This window comes from Lontra canadensis, unplaced genomic scaffold, assembly GCF_010015895.1.
Source record: "Lontra canadensis isolate GAN:19392208 unplaced genomic scaffold, GSC_riverotter_1.0 scaffold7, whole genome shotgun sequence".
NCBI classification, from domain to species: Eukaryota; Metazoa; Chordata; class Mammalia; order Carnivora; family Mustelidae; genus Lontra; species Lontra canadensis.
Genome location: NW_022631001.1, coordinates 25081087 through 25108894, shown reverse-complemented (window position 1 = coordinate 25108894; position 27808 = coordinate 25081087). Strand labels below are relative to the sequence as shown.

The 27808-nt window shown below is 42.7% G+C and overlaps 1 protein-coding gene across 6 annotated transcripts in view; it reads right to left on the bottom strand.

Annotated features, from left to right (window-relative positions):
* Window positions 1-27808, bottom strand: part of FAM168A (family with sequence similarity 168 member A) — a 199644-nt gene that overhangs the window by 10531 nt on the left and 161305 nt on the right. For 3 of the 6 annotated variants that reach the window (XM_032853139.1, XM_032853140.1, XM_032853141.1), the window contains exons 3-6: window positions 14105-14185; window positions 8834-8860; window positions 4787-4798; window positions 3796-3921 (exon numbers count right to left, since the gene is read on the bottom strand). In XM_032853139.1, coding sequence (XP_032709030.1) covers window positions 3796-3921; window positions 4787-4798; window positions 8834-8860; window positions 14105-14185 — 246 coding nt within the window. The remainder of the gene's footprint in view (window positions 1-3795; window positions 3922-4786; window positions 4799-8833; window positions 8861-14104; window positions 14186-27808) is intronic. The other 3 variants (XM_032853142.1, XM_032853144.1, XM_032853143.1) reach the window with 3 other exon arrangements.

Genomic DNA, 27808 nt, shown 5'->3' with positions numbered 1-27808 from the left:
TCTGCAAGACTACAGTCGTGAGGTTCAACTATGACTTCCGTGATGCGACCCAATTTGGGACACAGACTCCAGGATTCTAAGATTCTAAACCTGTATGGTTTAAAATGCCATGACTTCATAATACTTTAAAGTTAACAAGCCAGTGATGCTGGCATCTTTCCCTCATGCTCCCCAAGAATGTGCTCTGGAGTTTTTATCCCCTGGGTAAGCCTGCACTACACCCTCTATGCCACAAGGACAACCATCTTACAAAGTGTTGAGGTCTTCTCTCTCTGAGGAAAATCAAAAAGCTCCAAGAGACTGCAGGAGAATTTGGTTTCCACATCTAAGAATAACTTTGTCTGAGAATGTTTCCCTTTCTTCATGTTTTAAAATGAGATGCACACATGCGCAGCATACAAATCAGCAGCCAAAATGCCCTTGGCAGCCAAAAAGACGAGGCTGCAGAAGAAAGCCCTGCTCATCTGTCCGGGCGGTTTGAGAAGGGAGAAGCAGAACTTAGAACTAGAGGAGACGTTAGAGGCCATTAAGCCCAACACAAACATTTCACAGATGAGATGACGGATAGATGGAGGAGAGAGTGCAACTGCTCGCCAGGACTCAGGACTCAGTGCTCCTTCCTCCAACTACATTGGTTCTCAAGGTTTCCATCTGGGTCAGGAGGCTGCAGAAACTGCCTAGGCCCCTAGCCTAGGCTCTGTCAATGAGCCAGGTCAATTCTTTTCTCAAGGAATACCCTTACTTGGACTAGATATTTTAGGCCATTCTGGTGCTGGTGTTCCAAGTCTCTGAGTATTTCAGTGCAACTTTCATGAGCAAATCCTTTTAGAGGACTTTTTATAGCTAACTGGTGGTCCTGTCCATACCACTGAGGATCAGAAATTCCCCTGGGGCTGGAGCCTGGGCTACCTTGGGTAACACAAAATTTGAGGATTTATTACTCTGCATCTAAGTAAAAAAAGCTGTTGGGCTGGATACAAAAAAACCTCATTGGTGTTGCCCACAGGAACTCAGACTCTGCTCCCTCACTGGAGGCCTGGCACTTGTGGATGGATTTCTACCTAAGTCCGAAGGTTACAGAATGAGGACTTTGGAACACTATGCCTTAAGGACATTAGAGACTTGCATTCAACTCTCTGTGTTTCAAATGAAGAACCTGGAGCTGAGAGGGGGCCAGGGACCTTCCCAAAACTGCATAGCAAATCCGTGCAGAGCTGGGCTCAGAGTTCAAGGCTACCATGCCCCGGGCTGGGCTCCTTTCTGAGTTATTGGTCTCTGCAGTCCAATCTTAGACATTTGGCATATTGGCCTTTGTGTCCTTATTTCACTAAAGGCAATATCATATGACAGAAAAAAAAAGAATTAGATCACTAGAAATCCCAGCTCTGCCTTATGAAAGAGGCTTTATGAGGCCCTGTTCTTTCTCTCAGATTTCTAACTATAATTTTAGGCTCCATTAAACAGGATAATAAATAGAGTGTATACATTAGTGAGATGAAATCATTTCAGCCCTGCCTTCAATTTTTCTGCACTATCATAAATCTTTTTTTACGGGGTTGGGAGAGCCCCTACCACCTTTAAAGGTCCTCACATCAAGGATGCCTTTTAGACTAAGTGGTTTATTGACCGTCAGATATTAACATGTTGGAACAAAGCTCTATGTCTGAGTCTTGCCTTGACCCCCGAGTCTCCTTGTTGGTAGCCAAACAACCTGTTTATACTGTGGAATAAACAGGAGGGAGACCTAATTACAAACAGGTTTAGCAAGTATTAGTAAAATTGAATTTGTCAAAGAATCTTGAATTTTCTGTGGCATTAGAAATCACAAAAATCTGTGTGCTGGGAGGAACCCTGGTGGATGGGGAGGGTGAGTCGAGTCCACTTCTATTTCACAATTGCACAGGTTCACACAGGACTTGCTTAAAGAAGAACAGGTGCATTTTGGTTCTTTCCAGGAAATGTGACAGCCTTTGAGAGGACAGTGGGAGTAGCTGCTGGACATTTCAATGGGACTTCAGGAAGATTTCCACACAGGAGAAGGCAAAGCCTTCTATTATTCAGACATTCTCACTGTAGAAAGGGTTGCTGTGGAGGGAATGAGTACCCTGGAGATAGGTGAGTGAAGGCTAGTTGGTCAACTATGGGCAGGGCAGCCAGAAAGAATGTCCCTGCTGGGGTGTGGGTGTTGAGTACACTACACCAAGGTCACAGAATCGGGAGTCTAAAAGCTAGAGAGAACTTAAAGAATACCTAGTCCTGTCCCTTCATTTTACAGTTGGAAAAACGTAGGTCCAAAACTTGGACATAAATTATCCAAGGTTACACTGAAGCATGTCTAGAATCTAACTCTTCTGGTCTCTGTCCCAGGCCTCTTTCTGTTCCACTACAGTAGGTGTGTCTAAACGCACCTACAACCGTATGTGTGGATTTAAGAGAAAATATGTATGTACAAGCCTGCTTACCTATACGTTCATTCAGTTCCACCTGAAGCACCTGAAAAAACTCCCTACTACCCGCCATCCCTCTCTTAATGAGTAAAATTAATCTCATGGAAAAAGTCAGTAAATTTAACCTGAAACTTAATCTGAGTGATATCATCTTTTTGTAGCTGTGCTGCTGGCTACTTGGATGGCACTGGACATATTACCTTTCTGAGCCTCAGCTTTCAAACTTGAATGAATGAAAATCCACCATAATAATAGGACTCTAGTGTAGGTTAAATGAGATGGTGATTATTAAAGCAAATCCTCTAACAGGTGAGAGTTATGTTGTTTAAAGGTAAGTTGATGTTAACAACTAGAGGCAATGGTAAGTAAGGAGAAAATAACACAGGTATTTTAAAGAAAAGAAAAAAATGCAGCATATTCTTCTAATCTACTTAAAAGATTAATACTTTACTGAACCCCAGACTATCAGGCCTAGTCTACAGCATCCCGCCAAGGGTACGTCAAACCCCTGCCAGCACAATTTAAGAAATAAGCACTCCCCCCATCCAGAGCCAGCCACTCCTCTTTTGGACAGCTCCAACAAGGCATAAAATCTTCCTATGGAGTCCAAGTGCCACTCAGTAACTTCCAAACACGGGTCCTCATTTTACCCAGGGGAGCCTTCTTGTATTAAAAATCAGGTGTGAAGGTGAAACCATTAGTCACCCCGCTGAACCTCAAGATGAGTGTAAGCAATCTGGCCAGATGGTTTCTGTCTTCCCTGGGGACTCCAGGTACACACCTTGCTCCCTAAGTGTAGCTTCCACTAGGGGAGGTTTCTCACGGGGAAGGCAATTCTGCCTCCCGAGGAGATCTTTAGAAATGTTTAGAGATATTTTTAGTTGCCATAATAAGGGTTTGCTGGCACCCAGGGAGCTGAGGCCAGGAGATTCTGCTAAGTGTCCTACAATGCAACAGTTAGCCCCCCACAACAAAGAATTATCTGGTCCAGATGTCCATAGGGGCAAGGCTGAGAAACCCTCTGCAGCTGGAGGAGACTTCTCTGTCCAAAGGTCCACTGACCTTCAGAGATGCCCTCTGTTCTTTCCTTTGAAATGCAGTACCAGCTCTTCCCTAATCGTACTTGTGGGCCAGGTGCATACTTCCTCCTCCCTCCCTCACTGCTTTGTGTCTCCCCAAAGCTGTGTACACGATCAATGAGGAAGGTCAATTTTTTGTGTGGGTAGGAGAACCTCTTAAAAGAGTATCTTCTAATGTCAGTTTTAAAAGTTCCCTTTCCTTTCTTCCTAAGAAACAAATCAGTCCCAACCAAGGGGAACAAGGAAAGGAAGAGACAGGCTGTATTTACTGAAAGCCGCAGAGGATGCTTGGTAAGTTCGGTTCTCGGTCCCGGTGTCCACTGGGAGGTGGAAGGTGCCTTCAGTACCACAGGAAGACGAGTTCTGTGGCCAGGCCTGTTTCATCAGCAGAGTTGCTTAAGGGAAGACACAAGAATGGCATTAGGCAGAAATAAGAAGTGGGCACCACCAATCACAGACAAAAAGCAAGGGTCTTGTGCTGGATGGAAACATATAACCCGAGGGGCCCTGCTCAGACACACAGGATGGTTCAGCCTTTCTGAGATGGGTGAGTGGGTTGGGAGAACTGCTGACGTGAACTTCTAAATGATTCGAAACCGAGGAAAACTGAGCTTACATTAACAGAGCCAGGATTTTCTACCCACTACCAAAAACCAGGAAGATGCCTACGACTACCACCTCCTACTGCCTGACATTCTGGCCTAAGGCTCTGGGATAGTCCTTAGCAGCTTTCTTACTAATATGGAGCAACTTGGGAGCCTCCGACTGTGTACTGGGCCAGATCAACTGAGTATTCATTTTTTTATGCCTGAAATCTCACCTGGGCAGTCATTAAGTTATTCCCAAAGAGAGACCTCAAAAGAATTACCACATGACATGAATGCTGTTGGACTGTCACCTCCTCTAAAGGGACTGAGCTCTGGCAGTTCGGAAGGCACAGGTTGTCCAGTGGGGCACTTCCCACTCCTTCTCCTGTACGCCCAGCTGGGGCCAGACAGATAAACCTCTTGCACACATTTTTATACTTCCTGGTGAGGTGCTGCTGGTGCCCCACTTGAGATGTCCTCTCATGAATTAGAGAGCATCTGCTGGGCCATTAAGAAATTATATGTCAAACTTGGGGCAGGTATAAAATAGAGATGCAGCCCAGTTTGAAAGAAATCTGCAGAGACTTCCCAGGCTGACCTGAAGCTCAGCTTGAGAAATTTGAAGGATGATGCTTCATATGATCTAGAAGTCGGAATGACTCAAAAAACTTACCTTCATGGTATCCTGTGGGAAAGGAGAGAGGAAAGAGGGTTTCAAAGGGGGGGAAAATGCCTAACTTTTTAGAGATTTCTCTTGACATATTTTCTCCTAGAGGAGAAACCATTTTTCACCCAAATTTCTACTTAGAGTAGGAAGAATAATTTCAACAGTATCTTTTGCACTCAAGATCTTAGACATGAGGGGTTTTAAAGAACATTAGCTGGATGGGAGGGGGGCTACAATGGCAACAGTTCAACAGGGGGCTAAGGTAAAGCAGGGCGGTATGAGAAGTATGCCTATACACTCTAATTCCACCAAGGCAAGGCCGGTCCTCCTTCAGAGAGACCTCATAACCCCTCCGCCCAGCCAGGTTAACATGTAATGCCTCTGATTCCTTCAATCATGAAGGTACTGGGGCCAGAGGAGGAGGTCAAGGACTCTGCTGTTTTGCTGAACTAAGGCTAGAGGTGTACCTGTTCTGGGCTGACACTGCACTTGCATTCATGGCCCGCAATATATACAGCAGATGCTGAGAAATGAGAAGGAAATCATGGGCAGGAAAGTGACACTAAAAGGAGAATTCCGGCAGAAGAAAGGGAGATCTAGCAGAATCCCATGCAGAGTCCAAAGCCTTTGCTGGACATCAGGACATGGCTCTGCAGACAAAATTGGAGGAGGGCAGTCAGTTTTAGGTTTCCTTTCCCCAGTGTGGGGGTAGGGGAAGTCGGGATTAATAAAGGATCCAATTAGTGTTGAAAACTCTTATCAAAATGTCTCCAAATTTAGAACCAGCCACTCGATGTGCTGGAAAGCCCTGGTCACTCAAAACAACTCCCTAAAAAGTAAAACATATAGTTCTGAGAAGTCACATGTCCTCAAGACCCCTTAGGGACTCCATAAGGAATCAGGAGGCCTGAATTTTGCCACAGAGAATTTGGATGTCCTGTTCCAGTCCAGTTTTTTTCCCCAAGTGGTGCATACTTTACCATAATTTTCATCATAAGCCAAAAGTCTGACATTAGTCTGAAGGACTGCATGACAAAGTAAATCAAAATTAACCAAAGAGTACTGAAGCCTACACTGCACTCAGCACTGAGGGGAGCACCACGGTGGACAGGAACACACGTGGGTCATAGTCACCGCACACAAGGTATTCATGGGCCAGCTGGGGATGCAACACAGCCACACGCCAACCAGAAAGTGAACAAGACAGCATTACACACAATAAAATAACATTCCAGATTAACCAGGAAAGAAGCAAGTGCGACTGTGCCTTTGATTATGTCTTGTCTAACTGATCGAGTGAACTAAACTATGTATGTTCTTGAAGAAGTGTGTATTTTCTTCTGGTTTCATTGAAACCAGAAAATAAGAAAACAAATACTAGTATTTTCTGTATTTCTCTATTTTAATACTTCATAATTTAAATAACTGGACAAATACGAAGACCATGAAAACCAACAAATATTAGCTGTCAATGTGACTTCCTCATTGGTTGGTTGTACCATATGATCTTCGTCTTCCATGTACAATTCTAAAGGAACCCATTCCGTTGGTGGTAGCAATTCAGAGTTCAGTTGTGGGACAAAGACAATCCAATGGAAACTTCAGAGGCACAGTAAGAGAGAAGGCTGCCCTGGCAGGCATGCCTGCTCTTGGGTACCATGGAAGGTACCAACTCCTAGAAATGTTCTAGGTTTTGAACTGGGTAGTAAATACAAGTGTATACGTATGTCAAAATTACCAGCTGTACATCTGAAACTAGTGCGTGCTATGTGCTACTGTATAGGTGTTATTCCTCAATTTAGAACAGAGGCAGAGAGAGACAGAGAGAACCCTTGGCAGTGAAGGGCCATGGCCCAGTCACAGCATGCTGCCCACATCCAGGTGCTGGGTTGTTCACTTCCTGGGATACGGGGCCCTCACGCCCTCTGACACTTGAACAATCTGTTAAGCACACTTACAAGGAGGAGAGGCAGCAAGGGACCATCATCCTGAATAATCCAATAAGTCAGAAAATCTGAGTTCTAGCCTGGGCTGTGCCACTTACTAGCTGGGGGACCTTGGGCAAGTCACCTAACCTTCCTAAGCTTCAGTTCTGTTGTCTCATAAAATAGCAATAATACTCTCTCCCTGACTGCTTCATACTGTTGATGTGAGGATCAAAAGTGAAGTGCCATCCAGTCTTACAGTTTCTAACTTTGGCATCTGCTCATCTTCCATCACCATAGTTCTGGACAGTTCTAATGTAAGTTCCCATCATCTCTTAACGACTACGACTTCTTCCACATTGTTGACTTTAAACCTGCCAACTCCAATCTCCAAACTGTAATCAAGAGATATTTCTAAGACCTAAACCTAATCACAAAATCTTAAAAGCATTCCATGGTTCTCCACTGCCTACAGGCTAAGGCGGAACTTCCTATTTGGCATTCAAGGACCCTCATGATCTAGCCCTGTGATCCCTCTAGACTCTCACTGTTCTCACTTTCCAATCCTACACTACAGCTACACAAACTCTATCATTCCCAGATTATGCCAAGAAGTGTCACATCACATCTCTGTATTTTTGCTCACATTGTTCACTCTTCCTGGTATGTCTTTCCCCAAATGCCACCTGTTAAAAATGTATTAATCCACCAATCATGAGCTTGCCTCTACTATGAAATCTTTTCTCTTCCCCGCCCTTTGACCACAGTTCCTTCCCTATCCTAGTTTCTGTGATTCTTAGAAGCCCCGGTACTTGCTGCCTTATGTGTCTCCCCCACTAAACTGTGAGTTTCTTTAGAATAGGGAGCTTGTCTTATGGTCTTTATCTTTAAAGGGCCAGTGTAGGGTCTGGCACAAAACGTTTTGTGAAGAGAAGGGCTCCACACATACTTCTTTAGTATTGCTATTTCAGATGTTATAACTAGAGGGGTAAGGAAACATGAAAGCTTCTCCTACTTTTTATGGAGTCCTCTGTCCAAGTTCATATATACCGAGGCAAACAAAAAATGGACTCTCCATATATGATAAGAGGAACAGGTCTATGACTAGCAAAAGCTAAAATAATACAATTATAAGAGGATACATTATTAACAATTAAAGGGACCTAAGAGATCATCTGGAACAAAACACTACCTATGGCCTGGAGACATTAGCAAATTGCCCAAGATCGCGCAGCCCACAGCAGCGGCAAGGAGAAATTTTCACAGCTCATCTTCTGAAAGATGCGCCACACACAAATCCAATATTCAACATCCAAATAATTCAAGGTTAGAAGCTGAGAAAGTGTGCAGGGATTTTAATGAAAACATTGTCCTGAGCAGCCCAGGTGAGGGTAGTGAAAGTGGCAAATCCCTCCCATGGTCCCTTACTGTCTGACAAAAAGGACCTAGTCCAGTTACACTGCTGGGACCCTCACAGGTGCCCAGAAGTTCCCGTGGTGCCTTGGGCCTGGAGTCCACACTGCCCAGAGGACCTCACTTATTTAGCACACTTGGCCCTCACCTCTCACCATCCAGGAAAATGCCCTGAAAATGAGTCAGAGCTCAAGATCTGGGCTAAGGGAACAGATTGTATCTAAGGTCAACCAGGTCTTCAAACATGTCAGACTGCCAATGGAGATGGAAAATTAGATCCTGGGGCAGACTGTTTTTTGGGGTTCTTATAGGCATAATCCAGGTACTCCTCCACAGGGGCTGCCACAAAGCCAACAGAGGAGACATACAGGCTGAAGAATTTTGTTCACTAGATTGTTTGAATTCAGCAACCAGGTTAGGGTGAACATTTCTGACCTAGGTCAGACAGGACCCCGGAGGTGAGGAAGGGGAAAGATGCCTTTTAGTGCCATGATCCTTCATTGCTGCCCTAGGGGATGACTCATGTGTGTCTCCAACCCATGATTTTGCACCATCAGACATGTTCCTGCATGCTTTAGGAACTGCTGCTGAGCCACCTGGGGGAGCCCAAGCCTAAGGGATGGGATTTGGGGAGGGAAAGAGAGGGGATCTACCGTTGTTATGAGATAACACATTCATAGGCCATAATACAGATGAGGAAAAATAGCTCTCCTACCATAAGCTGAATGCAGGAACTGAAACTCTGTTGAATAGAAATGTTAGTTGAAATTACCACTAAGAATTTGTGCAAAGTAGTACATATCGCAGTTACAAAAACAGACTGTCTCAAGATAGCAGTTTCCCCCAGGTGACATAAGAAACAGTGAATGCAGAGGGTGTGAAGTGCCTCTACCCCAGAAGGAATGACAGACTTGCCATCCAGAAAAGCCCATTCATTGAGGAGAACCACCTCCTTGATGCCCTGGCATCTTCCAGGTAGCTGACCCAAGTTAGTGCTCTTTGCAGAGCAGAGGGACTTCACACATGACAGAGGCTTAATGTACCAGAAGTAAGGTACAGGGACAAAATCATCAGCTGTGGCCTCTGAAGAACTCTCTGTAAAGCCCCACAGGGCTAGGACCAATGCAGAGACACTTCCCTCAAAACTTCTGGGAGACTGTGGTGCTTTTAGAAGGAGCACAGGCTATGGGGTCAGATAGACTGGGTTTGAATTCCAGCTTCACTGCTTTTTAGCTGTGAGACTCTGGACAAGTTATTTAACCTCTGAGCAAAACTGGAAGCAGGAAGATCCAAGTCACACAAGACTAAAGTAAGAACATTTGTGACATGCCTTGCACAGTGTCTGCAATATGACAGGATTCAGAAAACACATATTCCTCTCCCTTGCCTTTCCTCACATTTGTCATATGCAAAATAGGAACAATACATTTGTACTTTTTTTTTATATTTGTACTTTATAAAGTTGCAATGAGATTAAGTGAGATAGTAGATGGAAGTGGCTTATAAACCTCTTGTGATGAGGTATTTCATTTCTATCTATATGAGTTATTCTGTTTATCCTTTCATTTTCAAGTCAGATTACCAATAATGTGATACATCCTTTGGTTTCCAGATTCTGAAAGTAAGTCTCAGTTGGCTCCCACCTCCTGCAGGGCCAAACGGTTCTTAAATAAGATCCCTGAAGTCATTAAGAGCTTGGAAAAAAAGCTCCAAGTACCCACACTGCTTTCAGAACCAATGAAAGAGTGAAATGTTTCCCTGCATCCTGAACAGATGACATCTTAGAGTACTCAGAGCTGCTAAAAATAGCTCTCTCTGAAGCAACTTCTTGGTCTCCTTGAAGAAGCTGAGAGAAATTTAAACCTGAGAGCCTGGCTCCTTTGCAGGCTTCTACCCCGCAGGCATCTCATGGCATCACAAATGGCTGGTTCTGGCAGGAAGCTGAGAGGAACCTACACCGCCTTCTCTGTCCTTGAGCCAGCTCTTCCTCAGCAGGAGCTCCCCTACGGCAGTCAGAAGACCTAGTGAATGCTGAGGCTCACCTCCCAAAATACGAAACAGACCAGTTGCGCATGCGTGCGTTGTGTCTGTGTGTCTAACTCCAAAGGAAAGGGATCTGTTCAAGGTCACACCAAAATCAGCAGGAGAGTTAGTGCTATAACCCCAGTCCTTCCAACTCCTAGTTTGGGGCTTTCTGACACAATATGTTAACATCACCCTCTATAGTGTATGGGTTTCTAAGGAAACACAAATTTGGGGAAAATAAAGTTAGGTGAGGGCTGATATTTTGTCTTAAAATTAGTTTATTAGTACTTTACACATGCTAGGAGCTTTCCAATCTCATCTCCTTATTCCACAGTCCCAGGCTCTTCCTGTCTGCTCTCCCTAGTCTGGTTGCTCTAGTTTAACTCCTTAATCTCTCTCTGCCCAACTGTGGAACACACAGCAGGATGCATGGTTTGGATCTTTGGCCAGTTCCCAACTTCTCTAAATTTTAGTTTTCCCACTTGGAAAATGGGAATAACGACAGTAATGACTTCAAAGGTTTGTTGTGATAGAAAACAAGTCAATATCCAGAAAAAAGCTTAAAATAGTCCCTGGTACATAGGAACCATTCAACAAATATCACCAATTTATTTTTATTTTCTGTACTTCTACTTTCTTGGCAAATTAATCCTCAAACAATTCCAGAAACCATCACCATAAGTTCTGAACATTATGAAACAATACCCCAGTGCCGGACATCAGAGCTCTGATGACTTCACGGCCTGCACCCTCTGTGGGGCCTCCTGTTACACAGCTGTGTTACCTTCTCCTTCCAGTAAAGCTTTCACACCTTGACCTCTCTCCTTAAGAACCATTCCTCTATCCTTGTTCGCCCCTCTCTCAGCAAATCAAAATCATTAGACAAGATCTCTCCACTTTCCACCGGGCAACTTATTTTAAGCACATCCATCTATGACTTTTTCTTTAGTCTGAGAGGGAAAGCTGCCCTCCTGTATGAGGCACCCACTCCACCTGCTCCCCAAAACAAAGAAGAGAACAGAGCTCTGGATTTCTCACCTCACCAAAGCCTCCTTGAAGGCCTGGCTCCTTCTGGTACCCCTCCTCCTACACCTCTGACTCTGCATCAAAACTTACTTAACCATGCTCATATCTAAAAAAATCCCTCCTTTAATCCCACCTTCCCTTGTTCTCGTTGCCCTCTTAGAAGCCTCTTGTAAGAGCAGGCTCTATCCACTAACTCGGCGTCTTCACTCCCAGCCTCACCATCTCATGGACTGCTTCCACATGTCACGGCAGCCTCCTGACTACACAGACAACCCATCTTCTTTGTTCCTGACCTTAGCTGACCTTCTACTACAACAACTCACCTCATTTTGTTTCAGACCAGGCAGTTTACCAAGCCAATTCACAGATCTCACAGCATTTAGATTTAACTCATTTCCATACTGTGAGAGATAGAAAACCACTGTTTTTTTTTTAAGACAGAACTTATCAAACTTGATTAAATCTTTTATCAGAGTTAATTTCTACAGATTTTATTGTTTCTTCCTCACAGTATACATTTTTTAGAAATACATATCTTATTGACTAAAAGTGAATACAGAATAAACTATTAATGCTGAGATGGATTTTTTTAGCCTATGGGTCACTGCTACCCTCACAAGCTCTGAGGGCAATGACTTTTAGCTTCCTCGAGTTTGAATTACATCCAGTGTCTTCCAGAGTGCCTTGGACATCGCAGGCCAAAATAAATGTCTGTGGAATGATACAGCTATGTAAAGCACTTTAGGGGTTAACTACACTTATTTGCATAAAATAGTTCTTGTCTCCCAAAAAAGACAGGATCCACAGTATGTGTGTACATGTGTGTACAAATGCAAAATGACCATACTTCAGAATGAAGTAACTGAGGGGGCACCTGGATGGCTCAGTCATTAAGCATCTGCTTTGGGCTCAGGTCATGATCCCAGGGTCCTGGGATCGAGTCCCGCATCAGGCTCCCTTCTCAGAGAGAAGTCTGCTTCTCACTCTCCCTCTCCCCCTGCTTGTGTTCCCTCTCTCGCTGTCAAATAAACAAAATCTTAAAAAAAAAAAAAAAAGAGAGACTACTTTGGTGTTTTATTTTTTTATTTTATTTTATTTTATTTTACTCTGGTGTTTTAAAAAGAATGAAATAACTGAGGTTCAGAGAGGTCAGGTGATTTAAAGTTGCTAATTTAGGAAGTCACAGAACTCAAACCCAAGTCTTCTGACATGGCCCATGTTCTCTCATTTAAATATTCTAGAAGAAAGGGAATGATGGTAGGATGAGTGCTACATGGGCACAGAAAGGCATGAGACCAAGAACCAGAAGATCTGCCTAAGGTTCCAGTCCCTGTGCTACTGCTGATTCCCTGGGTAACTTGGACAAAACACTGCTTGTCTCTGGATCTCCCATGTCAAGAGAAGGGGTTGAACTGGAGGATCTCTAACGTCTTTTCAAGCTTTTTTAACTCTAATCATTACTAAATAAGAAAGTTGGTGTTATTATGGCATTCAAGGCCTTTCCACACCTTGCCCTTGGACATCAGTAGTTCAGATTCCTCTATTTTCTCCAGCCCCACAGTGTGCTTCAACCTTTCTCACTACTTCTAGGTTCCTCAGTGTCACGTCCTCACACTGCCATCCCTTTGCCCAGGCTCTACACTGTCCAGAATGCCCAATTCTTCCTTTGTGTGCTTAAAAGAACGACCCCTGCTTCTCCCTCGGGTCTCTACTGCTGGACCCCTGTGGAGTCTCCTGTACACTTTCAGCCTCAGGCAGACTGTTGTTCTCTCCTCTGCTTCCTCTCCTTACATGTGTTCTCTTCACAATACTCGTCACACGGCTATAAATTTGTTTAAATGCCAACTACCAAATGAACTGTAAGTTATTTTAGGCAAAGACAGTTCTTTTTCTCAATTCTAGTATGGAGGACATTCAACAAATAAATACTTGTTGAGGGCGCCTGGGTGGCTCAGTGGGTTAAGCTGCTGCCTTCGGCTCAGGTCATGATCTCAGGGTCCTGGGATCGAGTCCCGCATCGGGCTCTCTGCTCAGCAGGGAGCCTGCTTCCTCCTCTCTCTCTGCCTGCCTCTCTGTCTACTTGTGATCTCTCTCTGTCAAATAAATAAATAAAATCTTTAAAAAAAAAAATAAAAAAATAAAAAAAATAAATACTTGTTGAGTAAAGGAAGAGAAACTTATATAAAACCATCTACACCTCTGAGGTAAGTAGCACATTCCTCGGAGAGATGAGCTATCTTGTCCAAGGCCTCACAGCTAGTGAGTTATCAGGATTCAAACCCATGACTTTCTAAAGGCAGTATCCGTACTTTCTCCCACCCCTTGAATGTTAAAGGACCCGCCAAGTGTGAGGGTTAGTATCAGCGGTTAAGACCTCTGCACTGTTCCTAGCCCAAACTAAAAATAACTTTTCAACATTTTCAAATCTATCTCAATCTCTATCCAAGGAGTGGTGGGGCTTTGTTATTTTTGAAAAACAGCTTCCTTGCCTCAGCTTGAAAACCAGCTCTTTATCCTCTGGTGGCAAGTCTCTCACTCTCTTCCAATTCCACATCCAGGAAGTCTAGTGAGTGTGTGTTTGCATCTATGTGTGTCTCAATGGCAGCCTTAGGGGAAACTGAAAAAAGAATGGATTTGGACATTGTTTGGGAGAACAGAAAAAGTTCTGTGAGGAGGATGCATGTCTCAGATATGCCAGCAGAGCAGAGATGGGCCAAACTTAAGTCCCAAGGAGAATGGGGGAAATTCTATTCCCACCCCAACCCTGAGTCCAAACTGCCCCAGTTCCCAGAGGGGACTCCCAGGAGAATCAGGCTTGGACAGGCTGAGTCCAGAGCGATTAAGGACAAGGAAAGGCCAGCAGATGGGTTTGTTTTTCCAAACAGAGCCCACCTCCCACCCCAGGCATTACTGCTGGTCTCTACTTTCTCCTTACCTGGAGCATAACTGGGGCTATTGGTGGGGTACAGGCTGGGATTGTAGGCAGGGGCTGCTGCCGGGTAGGCTGTAGGGTAACCTGTGAAGAGATAAAAAAAAACACAAAAAACAAAAAACACCCAGGTGGTTGGGCAAGAAGAAAAGGAAACAGAATCCAAATCCCAGGTTTGGCCTTCAGCCTCTTTGAGGGCCTTTTCAGATAGTATATGCAACTAGCTTTTAGCCTCTATGAGGAAAGTCACCAGTAACACAGTCCCAACATATGCAGATTTTTCTTTCTTTTAATTTTTCTAATTTTTAAAAGCAGTATAAGAATTCTGCCTATATACTCACTGTTAAAAAAAAAAAAAATGGAAACACCATAGAAGTGTATGTGGTAAAAAGTCTAAATTCACTCTTACATTCCCGCTCCACTACTACTTTACTCCCCAGGGGTAGTAACAGTTATCCTTCCAAATAGTTTTCTACACATTTTTTCCTTAAAGATTTTATTTATTTGAGAGATAGAGTGAGTGAGAGAGAGAGCATGAACAGGTGCAGAGGGAGAGGGAGAAGAAGCAGGCTCCCGGCTAAGCAGGGAGCCCAACATGGGGCTCCATCCCAGGACCCTGAGGTCATGACCTGAGCCGAAGGCAGAAACTGACTGAGCCACCCAGGTGCCCTCAACACATTTTTATGCACATATTGTCAGTGGTATTCTGGTAAATATTCAACCAGATCTGGCTTGAGAGGATTGAAGTCAAGCTCTATGTGTAGCATTTGCCAAATTCCATGGTATAAATACTCCCACCATGGCCAATTTCAAGCTATCGATGTCAAAAAGAACAGTTGGGAAAAGATGCTTACAACTGGCTCTCTAGCCCACAAGCCAGATCTAGCCTGCCACTGTATATTACATAGAGGGTTTTCTTTTTCTTTTTCTTTAAATGCTTAAAGAATTTTTTAAAGTACTGTTTACTACTCCCCAATGCAGGGCTCAAACCCATGACCCCAAGATCAAGAGTCATATGCTCTACAAACTGAGCCAATGGGGAGCCCCATTTTTGTTTGAAATTTTTATTGGGACAAAATACATATAACATAAAATTTGTGATTTTAACCATATTAAGTGTATAATTAATTCAGTGGCATTGTGTTCACAATGTTTTACAACTATCCCCACTATCTGTTACTAAGACTTCTTAATCACTCCAAACAAATTCTGTACCCAGTAAGCAGTAACATCCCATTCCCTCTCCCCATCGCTCCTGTTAACCTCTAATCTACTTTCTGTTTCTATAAATTTGTCTATTTTAGGTATTTTATATAAATGGAATCATACAATCCCTTTTGTGTCTAGCTTCTTTCACATTTGTTTTAAAGAGGGGGGAGGGGATTGGGAAGAGGGAGAATTGTTTTTTTTTTTCCATTTGAATTTTACTTAGTTAACATAGAGTGCAATATTGGTTTCTGGAGTAGAATTAAGTGATTATTCACTTACATACAACACCCAGTGCTCATCATAAGTGCCCTCCTTAATACCTTTCACCCATCTAGCTCATCCCCCAACCCACCAACCCTGAGTTTGTTTTCAATCTTTCTTTAAGAGTCTCTTACAGGGGCACCTGGGTGGCTCAGTTGGTTAAGCGTCTGCCTTTGGCTCAGAGTCCTGGGATCAAGTCCTGCATCGGGGGGGGGGGGGTCCCTGCTCAGTGGGGAGTCTGATTCTCCCTCTGACTTTCCCCTGTCTCTCGTGCTCTCTCTCAAATAAATAAAATCTTTAAAAAAAACTAAAAATGTCTCTTATGGTTTATTTCCCCCTCTTTCTTCCCTCCCCATCCCATATGTTCATCTATTTTCTTTCTTAAATTCCACCTATGAGTGAGATTACATGGTATTTGTCTTTCTCTGACTTATTTCACTTACCACACTTACACTCTAGCTCCATCCATGTTGTTCCAAATGGCAAGATTTCTTTTTTTTTTTTTTTGAGAGCTGAGTAATATTCCATTGTGTATATCTATATACTACATCATCTTTATCCATTCATCAATCGATGGGCTCTCTCCATAGTTTGGCTATTGTTGATAATGCTGCTATAAACATCGGGGTACATGTACCTCTTTGCATCTGTATTTTTTAAATTAATTTATTTGACAGCGTGCATGAGCATGAGCAGGGGAGCTGCAAAGGGAGCGGGAGAAGTTGGCTTCCCATTGAGCAGGGAGACTGACATGGCACATTCAATCCCAGGAAGACGTGAGCTGAAGGAAGACAACCAACTGAGCTAACCAGGAGCTCCTTGAATCTGTATTTTTGTATCCTTTGGGTAAATACCAAGTAGTGCAGTTACTGGATTATAGGGTAGTTCTATTTTTAAATTTTTCAGAACCCTCCATACTGTTCTCCAGAATAGCTGCACCAGTTTGCATTCTCACTAACAGTATAAGAGGGTTCCCCTTTTGAAAGAGAGAATCTTAGGCAGGCTCCACACCCAATACAGAGCCCAACATAGATCTCGATCTCACAACTGTGAACTCATGACCTGAGCTACCCTCCAGAGTCGATCACTTAGACGGAGGCATCTTCTTTCAGTTTAACATTATAAGCATTTTCCCATATATTCTTCATATTCTTATTCTTCAAAAACATACTCTTCAAGACATTATTTTAAATACTTTTTAATATTCCATTATGTATATAGATCAAATCATTTAACCATTACTGTTTTTAGATGTTTAGGTTGTTTGAAATTTTTCACTATAATAAATACAACTATGAAAACGACCCAAATAAATCTTTGACTACATCTTATTATTTTAGGAACAAGTCTAGAAGTGAGATTTCTAGGTCAAAAGATAGTGCTATTTTTAAAGCTCATCCATTCAACAAATATTTGAGTAGCGACTCTGTGCCAGACACTGTGAAAACTGTACTTCTGAAGCTTATATTTTTGAAGGGTGGAAGAAGGCAGTGGATTAGTAGTGAACATGAATAAACACAGTCTAAAGTGCTATGGAAAAGAGAAAAGGGCAGGACAGAGGGTATAAGAAGTACCAGAATTGGAGGGAGGGCACTGCAATACTGAATAGGATAACCAGTATAAGACACACTGAGAAGTAAGATTTTCACAAAGACCTGAAGGAAATAGAGTTAAAGAGCATTTCGGGTGAAGGAAACTGCAGAAAGCCCCTAAGTGGAAAGCCTATTGGATGTGTCTGAGGAACAGCGAAGAGGCCAGTATGGCTGAAGTAGAACAAATGAGGGGGACAGTAGTAGTAGAGGAAGTCAGAGAGATAAAGGGCTGGTCAGTTCACAGAGGGCCTTATAGTCCTACTGAAAGGACTTCACTTTCATTCTGAGTGAAATGAGAAGCGATCACAGGGGTCTGAGCAGAAGAATAACATGATCTGACTTTTGTTTGAAAAGGGTCACTCTGATTACTGTGTTGAAAACAGACTATAGGGGCCCCTAGGTGGCTCAGTCAGCATCTGCCTTCAGCTCAGGTCATGATCCTGGGGTCCTGGGATCGAGCCCTACATCGGGCTCCCTGCTCAGTGGGGGCCCTGCTTCTCCCTCTGCCCCTCCCCTGCTCATGCTTGCTCTCATTCTCTCTCAAATAAGTAAATAAAATCTTAAAAAATGAAAAAAAAAGAAAACAGACTATAATGGGGGCAGGGTAGAGAAGTAGAGACCAGTCAGGAGTCCATTGCAAATTCCTGGCAATAGATGATGGGTCTCGAAAAGGGCAAAATCAGCAGAAGTGAGAAGTGGCATGTTAGGAGTTTTCACCTACTTTGCCAAACTACTTCCCAGATAAGACTATCAATTTGTACTTGCACTAGCAGTATGTAAGTGCCTGTCTCACTGCTCCCTACAGCTTTTTAATGTTCATTGGTACTTTGACTGATGATGGAAAGCTGATTTTAAAAGCCAAAGATTAAATCTCTAAATCCCTAAAAGCTTCTTTGGGATTTGTAAATATTGCACTTTAATAATGTCTTTGTTAATATGCCTTTCCCTAAATCCTTTCCAACTCCAAAGAAAATTCATCTAACTTTACCCCCCAAGTATGTCCAAGGTGGACAACTTGTCTCTTAATTAGTATTATGGAGGTTGCCACTTATCAAGAAGAAAGTCAGGGGTTTAATTTGGAAAGCAAAGCAATCCAGTCTCATGGCTGAAATCTATATTCAGCTTCATGTGAGAGACTGTGCGGCCAAGGGTAATTATACCCTTGTTTTGTCATTTCAGATGCCAAATGGCGGGGGGAGCGGGGGAGGAAATCATAGGATCTTCTTTCAATGTTCCAAGTAGATTTATTTTTCATTCACTTGAATTTGGCAGATGTAAAATGGCAGAATAGAAGGAGATTTATTTGATCCTCCAACCCTTGTCATTTTATAAATGACATCCTCAGGCCAAGAGAAAGGAAAGGGACTCAGAGTTACAGATTGCTGATACTAGAATGCACCCTAAAGGCCACTTGGTCCACCCTCACATTTGGGGCTAGAACCTCCCCTGCGACATGCTCATGGGATCCATTCAGCCTAGGTCTTATATCTCTATGGATAGTGAACTCCTTCCTTTCTGAGACCCCTACTCCACTATGAGTCTACTCTGATTGTCTGAAAATGACTTTTCATATCACTAACTCTACCTGTAGCTTCTGCCCTTTAGAACAGAACAGATTTGGGACGCCTGGGTGGCTCAGTTGGTTGGACGACTGCTTTCGGCTCAGGTCATGATCCCAGAGTCCCGGGATCAAGTCCCACATCGGGCTCCCAGCTCCATGGGGAGTCTGCTTCTCCCTCTGACCTTCTCCTCGCTCATGCTCTCTCTCACTGCCTCTCTCTCAAATAAATAAATAAAATCTTAAAAAAAAAAAAAAAACCTCTTTAAAAAAAAAAAAAAGAACAGAACAGATTTAAAGGCACATGCATCCCTAATTACAGAACTTATCACACAATACATTATTGGTATGTTTATATTTCCTGTCCTGCCCCCACTCCCCGAGCTGTAAGCTCCCTGAAGACACAGCTATGTCTTATTTGCTTATACACAATAGCTCTTGGTCAGTTCCTCCTTCCTACTCTCTGTCAACACACCATGCCCTCCCCTAACCCTTCCCCTCCCCTCAGCCTGGACAGGAAGCATCTGAGCTTCTCAAACATAAGGTGATAGTAAATAGTCTTTGTAGCCAGTAGAGAATCTCTTCCCCACCCTCTCTGAAAAGGGCATCAAAGGTAAGCTAGGCTTCCTCCCTACAACTTTCCTGGTTTGGTTTTGTTTCCTTGGCCCAACTGATACTATTAATCTTGCTGCTTCTGTTGCTGATGATGCTGGCATCTCTAAAGCTTAGTACAGGTAACAGCAGAAAACAGGTACTCCGTGCAGAGATTACCAGGGTGTGTGTGTGTGGGGGGGTGTGGTTTGTACTCTGGAGATATGAGAGGTTGGTAAACAAGAGAAACAAATTCAACAGGGTCTCTGGCTTTGAGTGAATCACCAACTAATGAAGGAGAGAGACAAATAAGTGGACAGTTATGTGAAAAGTGCCATAATAAGGGTAGAATGAGCAGAGGAAGGGCCTTCATTAACCAATATCTTTTTAGTGCCTATTGTCTGTCAGGGATTATGCTAGGCACTAGGTATTCCTGGATGTGGATAAGAAAGGGGGAAGAAGGACATTCCAGGCAAAAGCATGATAGGTAGCATCTGGGGGCCATCCATAAGTGGCCTGGTTTGCAACCGCCTTGGCTCTAAGAAGCAGAACTCATGAGCTAACCACACCTGAGGGGAAAGGCTTGCTGGCTTGATCTCATGATTTTGTCTCCTTATAACCATGTCTCCCTTTATGGCCCTAACTTACCTTCCTAGTTCTGTCACTATGTCTTGAGTTTCATACTGCTAGACAGGACTTCTCTCCTAAACTCCTGACTCATCTAGTATCTAACTGCCTACTCAATATGTCCACTTGGGCGTTTGCTAGACTACCAAGGCTATATGGTGAGTGGTTAAGAGTGTGGTCTCTGGAGCTAGATCTAGGCTTAGGTTTGAATCCCAGCAACACCACTAATTATGTGTGTGATCTTGGGCCACTTACCCTCTCTGTGCTTGAGCTTTCCCATCTGTAAAATGGGACTATTACTTACCTAGTAAGTTGGTATAAGTATTAAATTAGTTAAGACCCCAAAGCACTAAGAGCCAGGCAAATAGTTAAGCCTTCAAAAAGTCAGCTATTATTATCATTTCAAACTTATGATATTAAAAACTAAATTGTCACTTTCTGTCCTCCTACTCCCTTCCAAACCTGATCCTCTGCAGTTTTCTCTAGATCAGTAAATGACAACTCTTTCTTCCAGTTCCTCAGGCCAAAAACCTTAGAGTCATCTTGACACTATTCTTTCTCTCCTATCCACGTCAGCAAACCCTTTCAGTTCCACTTCAGAATACCCTCAGAATCTTACTCTCATTGCCTACACACTTTCTTTCCAGATTACTGCACTAGCTTCATCATTGGTCTCCCTGCTTCCACCTTTGATTCTGGCAATCTATTTCCCTCAGCAGCCAGAGTGATCCTGTTAAAACATTCAATCAGATCATGACACTCCTCTCTTTAAGCCCCACAGTAGCTTCCCATGACAATGTGGAAATCCCTTTAATGACCCACCTGGGCCTCAGCCACCTCTTCTAACCCCCTCTCCTACTATCTGCCCCCATGCTGATCTATTCCAGCCACACTGGCCTCCTTGCAGTTCCTCATGTGCCAAGCATTTTTCCCATTTCATCCTTTACCTTTTCTATTCCCTCTTCCTGGAACTCTGTTCAAAGATCACCTTACATTTTTTCTAAAATAGTACTTTCAACTTCCACTAATCGCTATGCTTCTATCCTCTTTTGTTTATCTTCATAGCACTTCATCTGACACACTATGTATATACTTGCTTAGGGTAGACTGTCTGTGTCCCACCACTAGAATGTAAGCTTAGGCCACAGAAGCAGTTGCTAGTTTGTGGCTATTCCCTACTGGAAGTCTCGTCCTAGCACACTCCAAAGACACTGTCTTTGACTCTCAAAACCCAAGGGAGCAGAATGCCTTGCAGATCCTAATCTCCAAGGCTACCCGGATCTGTGGAAGCTCATCAGGGGTCAAGATACTGAGTTCAAATAATACACCATATACATTTCTTCCATTGCTCATACAAAAAATATTTTTATACCTGTGATTTCATTTGAGCCTCAAACCAACACTAATGTTGGGAAATCTGTCTGGCTTAGTGGAGCATGCAACTCCGGATCTCGGGGTTGTGAGTTCAGACCCCAAGATGGGTGTAAAGATTACTTAAAAATATATTTAAAGGGGCACCTGGAAGGCTCAGTGGGTTAAGCCTCTGCCTTCAGCTCAGGTCGTGATCTCAGGGTCCTGGGATCAAGCCCCGCATCGGGCTCTCTGCTCAGCAGGGAGCCTGCCTCCACCCCTCTCTCTGCCTACCTCTGTGCCTACTTGTGATCTCTCTCTCTCTGTCAAATAAATAGAATAAAAAATCTTTAAAAATATATATATATGTATTAAAGAAAACCAAAGCACCAATGTTATTTCCCCCATTTTATAGTTAAGGAAACAGAGATTTGGAAAGGTGAAGATCTTTTTTACTAAGATTTTTCAGCAATCAGCAGTGGAACTGGAAAGGGAATCCTGAAAGCAATGCCTTTTCCACACCTGCCAAATAACTATGAGTTGGTCCTTGGAAGGAAGTCTGCCCCTTCAATACTTACATTCTTTGAAGATCAAGAGAGAAGAAAATAAATGGACACAAATGAGCTTTTCTACTTTGTATCCCAAAAGCTATGATAGTGGTCAGGTTTCCTGGGATTCTGATGTATACATTTTAATTGCTTTATAGCTATCAATACAATCTAATCTTTTCTTGTCACTAGGACTAGAACTGAAGATTACATTTCTTTATTAATATGGAAATTAGAAATACTTTTTAAGAGAAATCAGAGGACTATGTCTGAAATGACTTGATCCTTATAGGAAGTAAGAAAGCAAGAGTATCAAAAGGCTAGAAGATGAACTCCCTGGCTTAGGAAGACAAAGAGGATTACTGCTTTGTGAGTAGGGAGAGACACTTATGCAAAGAAGACATTTTAGGTCTGCAGCTCAAGATGAAAGAGAAAAAAAAAAGTGTCCTTCCCCACGCCCCCAAGGCCAGGGTGACCAAAACCCAAACAAGCAAAATAAAAAAAATAAATAAAACAAAGAAGAAGACCAAAGGAAGAATATAATTTTGAACCTGTAGTATGTTCTAAGCACTTTGTCAGGCCTTCTTTAATCTTCACACTAATTCCATGAAAAATCGTAGTAGTCCCATTTTAGAGATAAGGATACTAAAACTTAGACTTATATTAATAGCTTGTAAATAAAGAGTGGAGATAGAACCCAGGCCTGCTGAATGAGACAAGTCAATTCCTACAACTTCCCTACTTCTCCTCAAAATATGATTCCACTCAACATAAACCTCTGGATCTGGCTGCCATGCCCCTGACCCCGCCTCCCCATGTTTCAGCTTCATAATCTGGGAAAACAGAAAATTACTCTCGAGAGTCAATTTGGTCAAAGATGGTTCAGTTACCCAAACAAACAAACAAATAAGCTATTATTCCCACTCAGCATACTAAAAGAGGACAAGCTCATGTTATTGAAAAGCATCAGGCAGGCACTAAATCACAGAGTTAGAAGAGGTGATTAAGTCCAATTTGCCACCCAGTACAGGAATATCCTTTATAATGGCCCATAAAGCCTTCTAATGATGGTACGCTCAGAACCTCTTCAGGCAGTCAAAACTCCTGCTGGACAGCTCTGGAAGTTAAGAAATTCCTCACTGTGTCCAAAAAGTCTGCTTCATAAGGTATCTAACCTTGGAAAGTTTCCCAGCTACTGGTCCCCCCTCATAGACCAGGTCTAATCCTCGTAACCGCGGGCAATCCTCTAGATAGATGAAGACATCAGTTATTCTTCCTGCCTTTCTCTTGTCCAAATCCAAACAGACGTAAAAATCCTTCAATTCCTTCTTCATTCTGGTTGTCCACCTTTAAGCCAGACTTCAATTTATAAATCCCCTTCCTTTAAAGCAATTCAATTTTCTTCTTGTCTTGTTCACTCTTCTGCTGATGGGTTATCCCAAGTTTAAAAAAACAAAAAACAAAAAACAAAAAACTGTCATAACAAGGTTCTGGTGATGGGTGGTCAGTGAAGGCCAAAGTGAGTTAATCCATATTTCTTCATCAGAAACGTTTTAACTGGCCTTGAACAATGAGTGGGAGGAGTTTGTCAGAGGTGTGGAGACAAAGAAATATATATTCCTTTCAGGCATGACAGCTTGAAAGCGTATGCCATACTAGGGAAATGGCAAGTAGTTCAGTATGGTTGGAATTTATAGTGTGTAGGGGAAAGCAAGAAGAAATGAAGATAAAAAGGTAGACTGAGAACAGATTGTGAAATAATTTGAATGCCAGGCTAAGGGATGGAATTTATCACTCAGTAATAGGAATCCATTGGAGGAGTTTAAACTGGGAATTTCAGATTTGTGTTTTACCTACTCAAGCAGCAATTGTACACAGGGGTTCAGAGTAGGTGAGATCAGAGGAGGGACCAGACAGGAAGTTACTGCAAGATCCCAAAGGCAAAGCTAAAACAGTAACAATGGGATAAAGAGGAGAGGGGGAACAACAAAGATGTTTAGGAGACAGAGCCTACAAAACATCATCCTGATAGCAAACCTCACTTTTATTGCTGTGAGCTGAAAGCCTATGAAGCGAGATGGGAAACGTTCTAACCACAGGTTTTTCAGGCTTTTTGTTGCTTCTTTTCTTTAATAGGCATAAGGGAAAAAAATAAATTAAATGGACTCTTGAATCTGTTGGCTCCAGAAAACATCCTGAATCTGAATTTCCTCCTAGCTGAGAGGCCTACCTGCTGAGCATGCTCTCCTGGTGAGACTGCAAGTCAGTCTAGGCAGATAGCCATTCCGCAGTGCTAGCTCTGCACATGCCCACCAGACTTGAATATGGGGTAGCCTGAACACTGGATTTAAGGCCCATCCACCTAGGTTCCCACTAGTGAGCCCCCATGAAATTGTAATGGTGTAAGTAAGATACTGCTCTTCCCAGTTTGGGCAAGACATCCCCTCTGAGGTAACAAAAAAGGGGGACGATCGTGATCAATTGTGTTATGACTTGTGTTGTAAGTTCTTCAGGGTGAACTTACCTACAGTTAAAAAGTCAGCAACCTGTATGGGTCATTCATCCTGGCTGAGCTCTAGAAGAGGAAGGCTGCTAAAGCCAGAGAAGGCTTAACTTGGTATGTCCTTAGTGCAAAAAACACTATCATCATCAACAACAAGAAAATCAGTTACGTTAAAGCTAATAATAAAACTGCTCCTGGGGGAAGGAGCAAGATGGTGGAGGGGAAGGAGCAAGATGGTGGAGGAGCAGGAGACCTAAATATCATCAGGTCCAAAGAGTTCAGCTAGATGGGTATCAAACCATTCTGAACACCTACAAACTCAACAAGAGAGAGAAGAGAAGAGGAGCAGCAATTCTAGGAACAGAAAATCGACCACTTTCCGGAAGGTAGGACGTGCGGAGAGGTGAATCCGAGGCAACATTCCAGAAGACAGAGCGTGGGGGGAGGGGCAGGCTCCCAGCAAGTGATAGAGCAGCGGAGCACAAACTCGGAACTTTCAGAGATCTGCTCCACTGAGGGACATCACTCTGCTTAGAGGCTAAGTGAGGGGGAGAGCCCTCATGGGGACAGTGTGGTCTCAGGACCCGTGGGATCACAAAAAGAACAGGGGTCTGAGTGTGGCAGAGCCCAGGTATCAGAGCGGGGAAGCCAGCTACAGTGACAGAGCAGAGGAGCGTTCTCAGCTCGGGGTTACCTTAAACCGTGATTTGCAGCACAGCTGGGCCACTGCTCTTGGGCAGGCACCCAATAAGCAGCAGATCCGGGGATGTTCACATTCCTCTTCCAGGAGGAGTGGCAAGGGAGCGCATGGCAGGAATCAGCTGGGTTTGGAGACTCCAAACAGGGCCGAGTGCCAGAGATAGAAATGCTTGGTCACAGGCTGGGTGAGCTCGGAGTATGGCTGGAGGACCAGGGAGACAGGTGGGATTGACTGCTTCTCTCTGAGGGTGAACTGAGGAGTGCAACCCCAAACTCTCAACTCCTCTAGGGCTGGAGATTTGGAGGCCACCATTCTCATTCCTGTCCTCCAAAGCTCTGGAAAGCGTTCAGAGAATAAAAGCTCCCAAGAGCGAACCCGAGCAGATTGCTTAGCCTGGCCCCTGGCAGGCACAATTTCACCTCGGGCAAAGACATTTGAGAATCACTGCAACAGTTGCCTCCCCTAGAAGATCAGCAAGAACATCCAGCCAAGACCAAGTTCATCAATTAATGAGAAGTGCAGAACTCCAGAGCTAGGGGAAAGGAACACATAGAATTCATGGCTTTTTTCCAATAATCCTTGACTCTTTCAAAGTTAAATGTTTTTATTTTTCTTATTATTTTTTAAAATCTTTCCTCTTTCCTATTTTAAGCTTTTTAAACTATTTTATCTTATCAATACCTTTTTAAAAATCTTTTAAAATTTTCATTGTTATAGTCATATTTTATCCCTTCATTGTATTTAACCTTATTTTTTGTATACATATAGGTTTTTTTTTTTTCTTTAAAATTTTGGGATAAAATTCCTTCTACTAGGTCAAAATATACCCTAAATCTAGCACATGGCTTTGTTCTAATTTCCAACCTGATCACATACTTTCTTTTTTTTTTCTTGTTTCAACCAACATCTTATCTTAACAATTCCCTTTTTTAGAATTTTATTTCATCTTTATAGTCATATTCTACCCCTTCATTGTGTTTACCCTTATTTATGTATATATGTTTTTCCTTCTTTAAAATTTTGGGAGGTAGTTTCTTCTAACAGACCAAAATTCACATTTAGTGTGTGTGTGTGTGTGTGTGTGTGTGTGTATACACACATATATAAAATTCCCTATTCTTCTCCCCCGGTTTCGGGTCTCTATTGATTTGGTTAGTGTGTATTTTTGGGGGGTTGTTGCTACCCTTTTAGTATTTTGTTCTCTCATTCATCTGTTCTTCTCTGGATAAAATGACAAGGTGGAAAAACTCACCACATAAAAAGAACAAGAGGCAGTACCGACAGCTAGGGACATAATCAATATGGACGTTAGCAGTACGTCAGAACTAGAGTTCAGAATGATGATTATCAAGGTGCTAGCTGGGCTTGAAAAAAGCATGAAAGATATTAGAGAAATAAAAATTTTAAAGAGATAAATAAAATAAAAGGAGAAATAAAATCCCTTTCTGGAGAAATAAAAGAACTAAAATCTAACCAAGTTGAAATTTAAAAAGCTATTAATGAAGTGCAGTAAAAAAATGGAGGCTCTTACTTCTAGGATAAATGAGGCAGAAAAGAGAATTAGTGGAGAAATAATGGAGAATAAAGAAGCTGAGCAAAAGAGACAAACAGCCACTGGATCATGAGGGGAGAATCTGAGAGATAAGTGATACCATAAGATGAAACCATATTAGAGTAACTGGAATCCCAGAAGAAGAAGAAAGAGAGAGGGGGGCAGAGGATATATGGAGCAAATTACAGCAGAGAATTTCCCTAATTTGGAGAAGGGAACAAGCATCAAAATCCAGGAGGCACAAAGAACCCACTCAAAATCAATAAAAATAGGTCCACACCCTGTCATCTAATAGTAAAACTTATAAGTCTCAGTGACAAAAATTCCTGAAAGCAGCTTGGGACAAGAAGTCTGTAGCATACAATGGTAGAAATATTAGATTGGCATACCTATCCACAGAGACCTGGCAGGCAAGAAAGGACTGGCATGATATATTCAGAGCACTAAACGAGAAAAATATGCAGCCAAGAATACTATATCCAGCTAGGCTGTCATTGAAAATAGAAGGGGAGATAAAAAGCTTCCAGGGCAAACAAAAATTAAAAGAATTTGCAAACACTAGACCAGTCCTACAGGAAATATTGAAAGGGGCCCTATAAGCAAAGAGAGAGCCTAAAAGTAACAGACTGGAAAGGAATAGAGCCTCCACGTATTTGAGTTCTTTCCAACTTTCCTCTTGTGATTGAGTTCTAGTTTCAAGTTGTGGTCTGAGAATATGCAGGGAATAATCCCAATATTTTGGTACAGGTTGAGACCTGATTTGTGACCCAGGATGTGATCTACTCTGGAGAATGTTCCATGTGCACTAGAGAAGTATGTGTATTCTGTTGTTTTGGGGTGGAATATTCTAAATATATCTGTGATATACATCTGGTCCAGTGTGTCATTTAAAGCCTTTATTTCCTTGCTATCTTTTGCTTAGATGATCTGTCCATTTCAGTGAGGGGGGGTGTTAAAGTCCTCTACTACTATTGTATTATTGTCAATGTTTTTCTTTGATTTTGTTATTAATTGGTTTATATAGTTGGCTGCTCCCATGTTGGGGGCATAGATATTTAAAATTGTTAGATCTTCTTATTGGACAGACCCTTTCAGTTTGATATAGTATCCTTCCTCATCTCTTATTATGGCCTTTGGCTTAAAATCTAATTCATCTGATATAAGAAGTCCCACCCCAGCTTTCTTTTGATGTCCATCAGCATGAATTGTTTTCTACCCC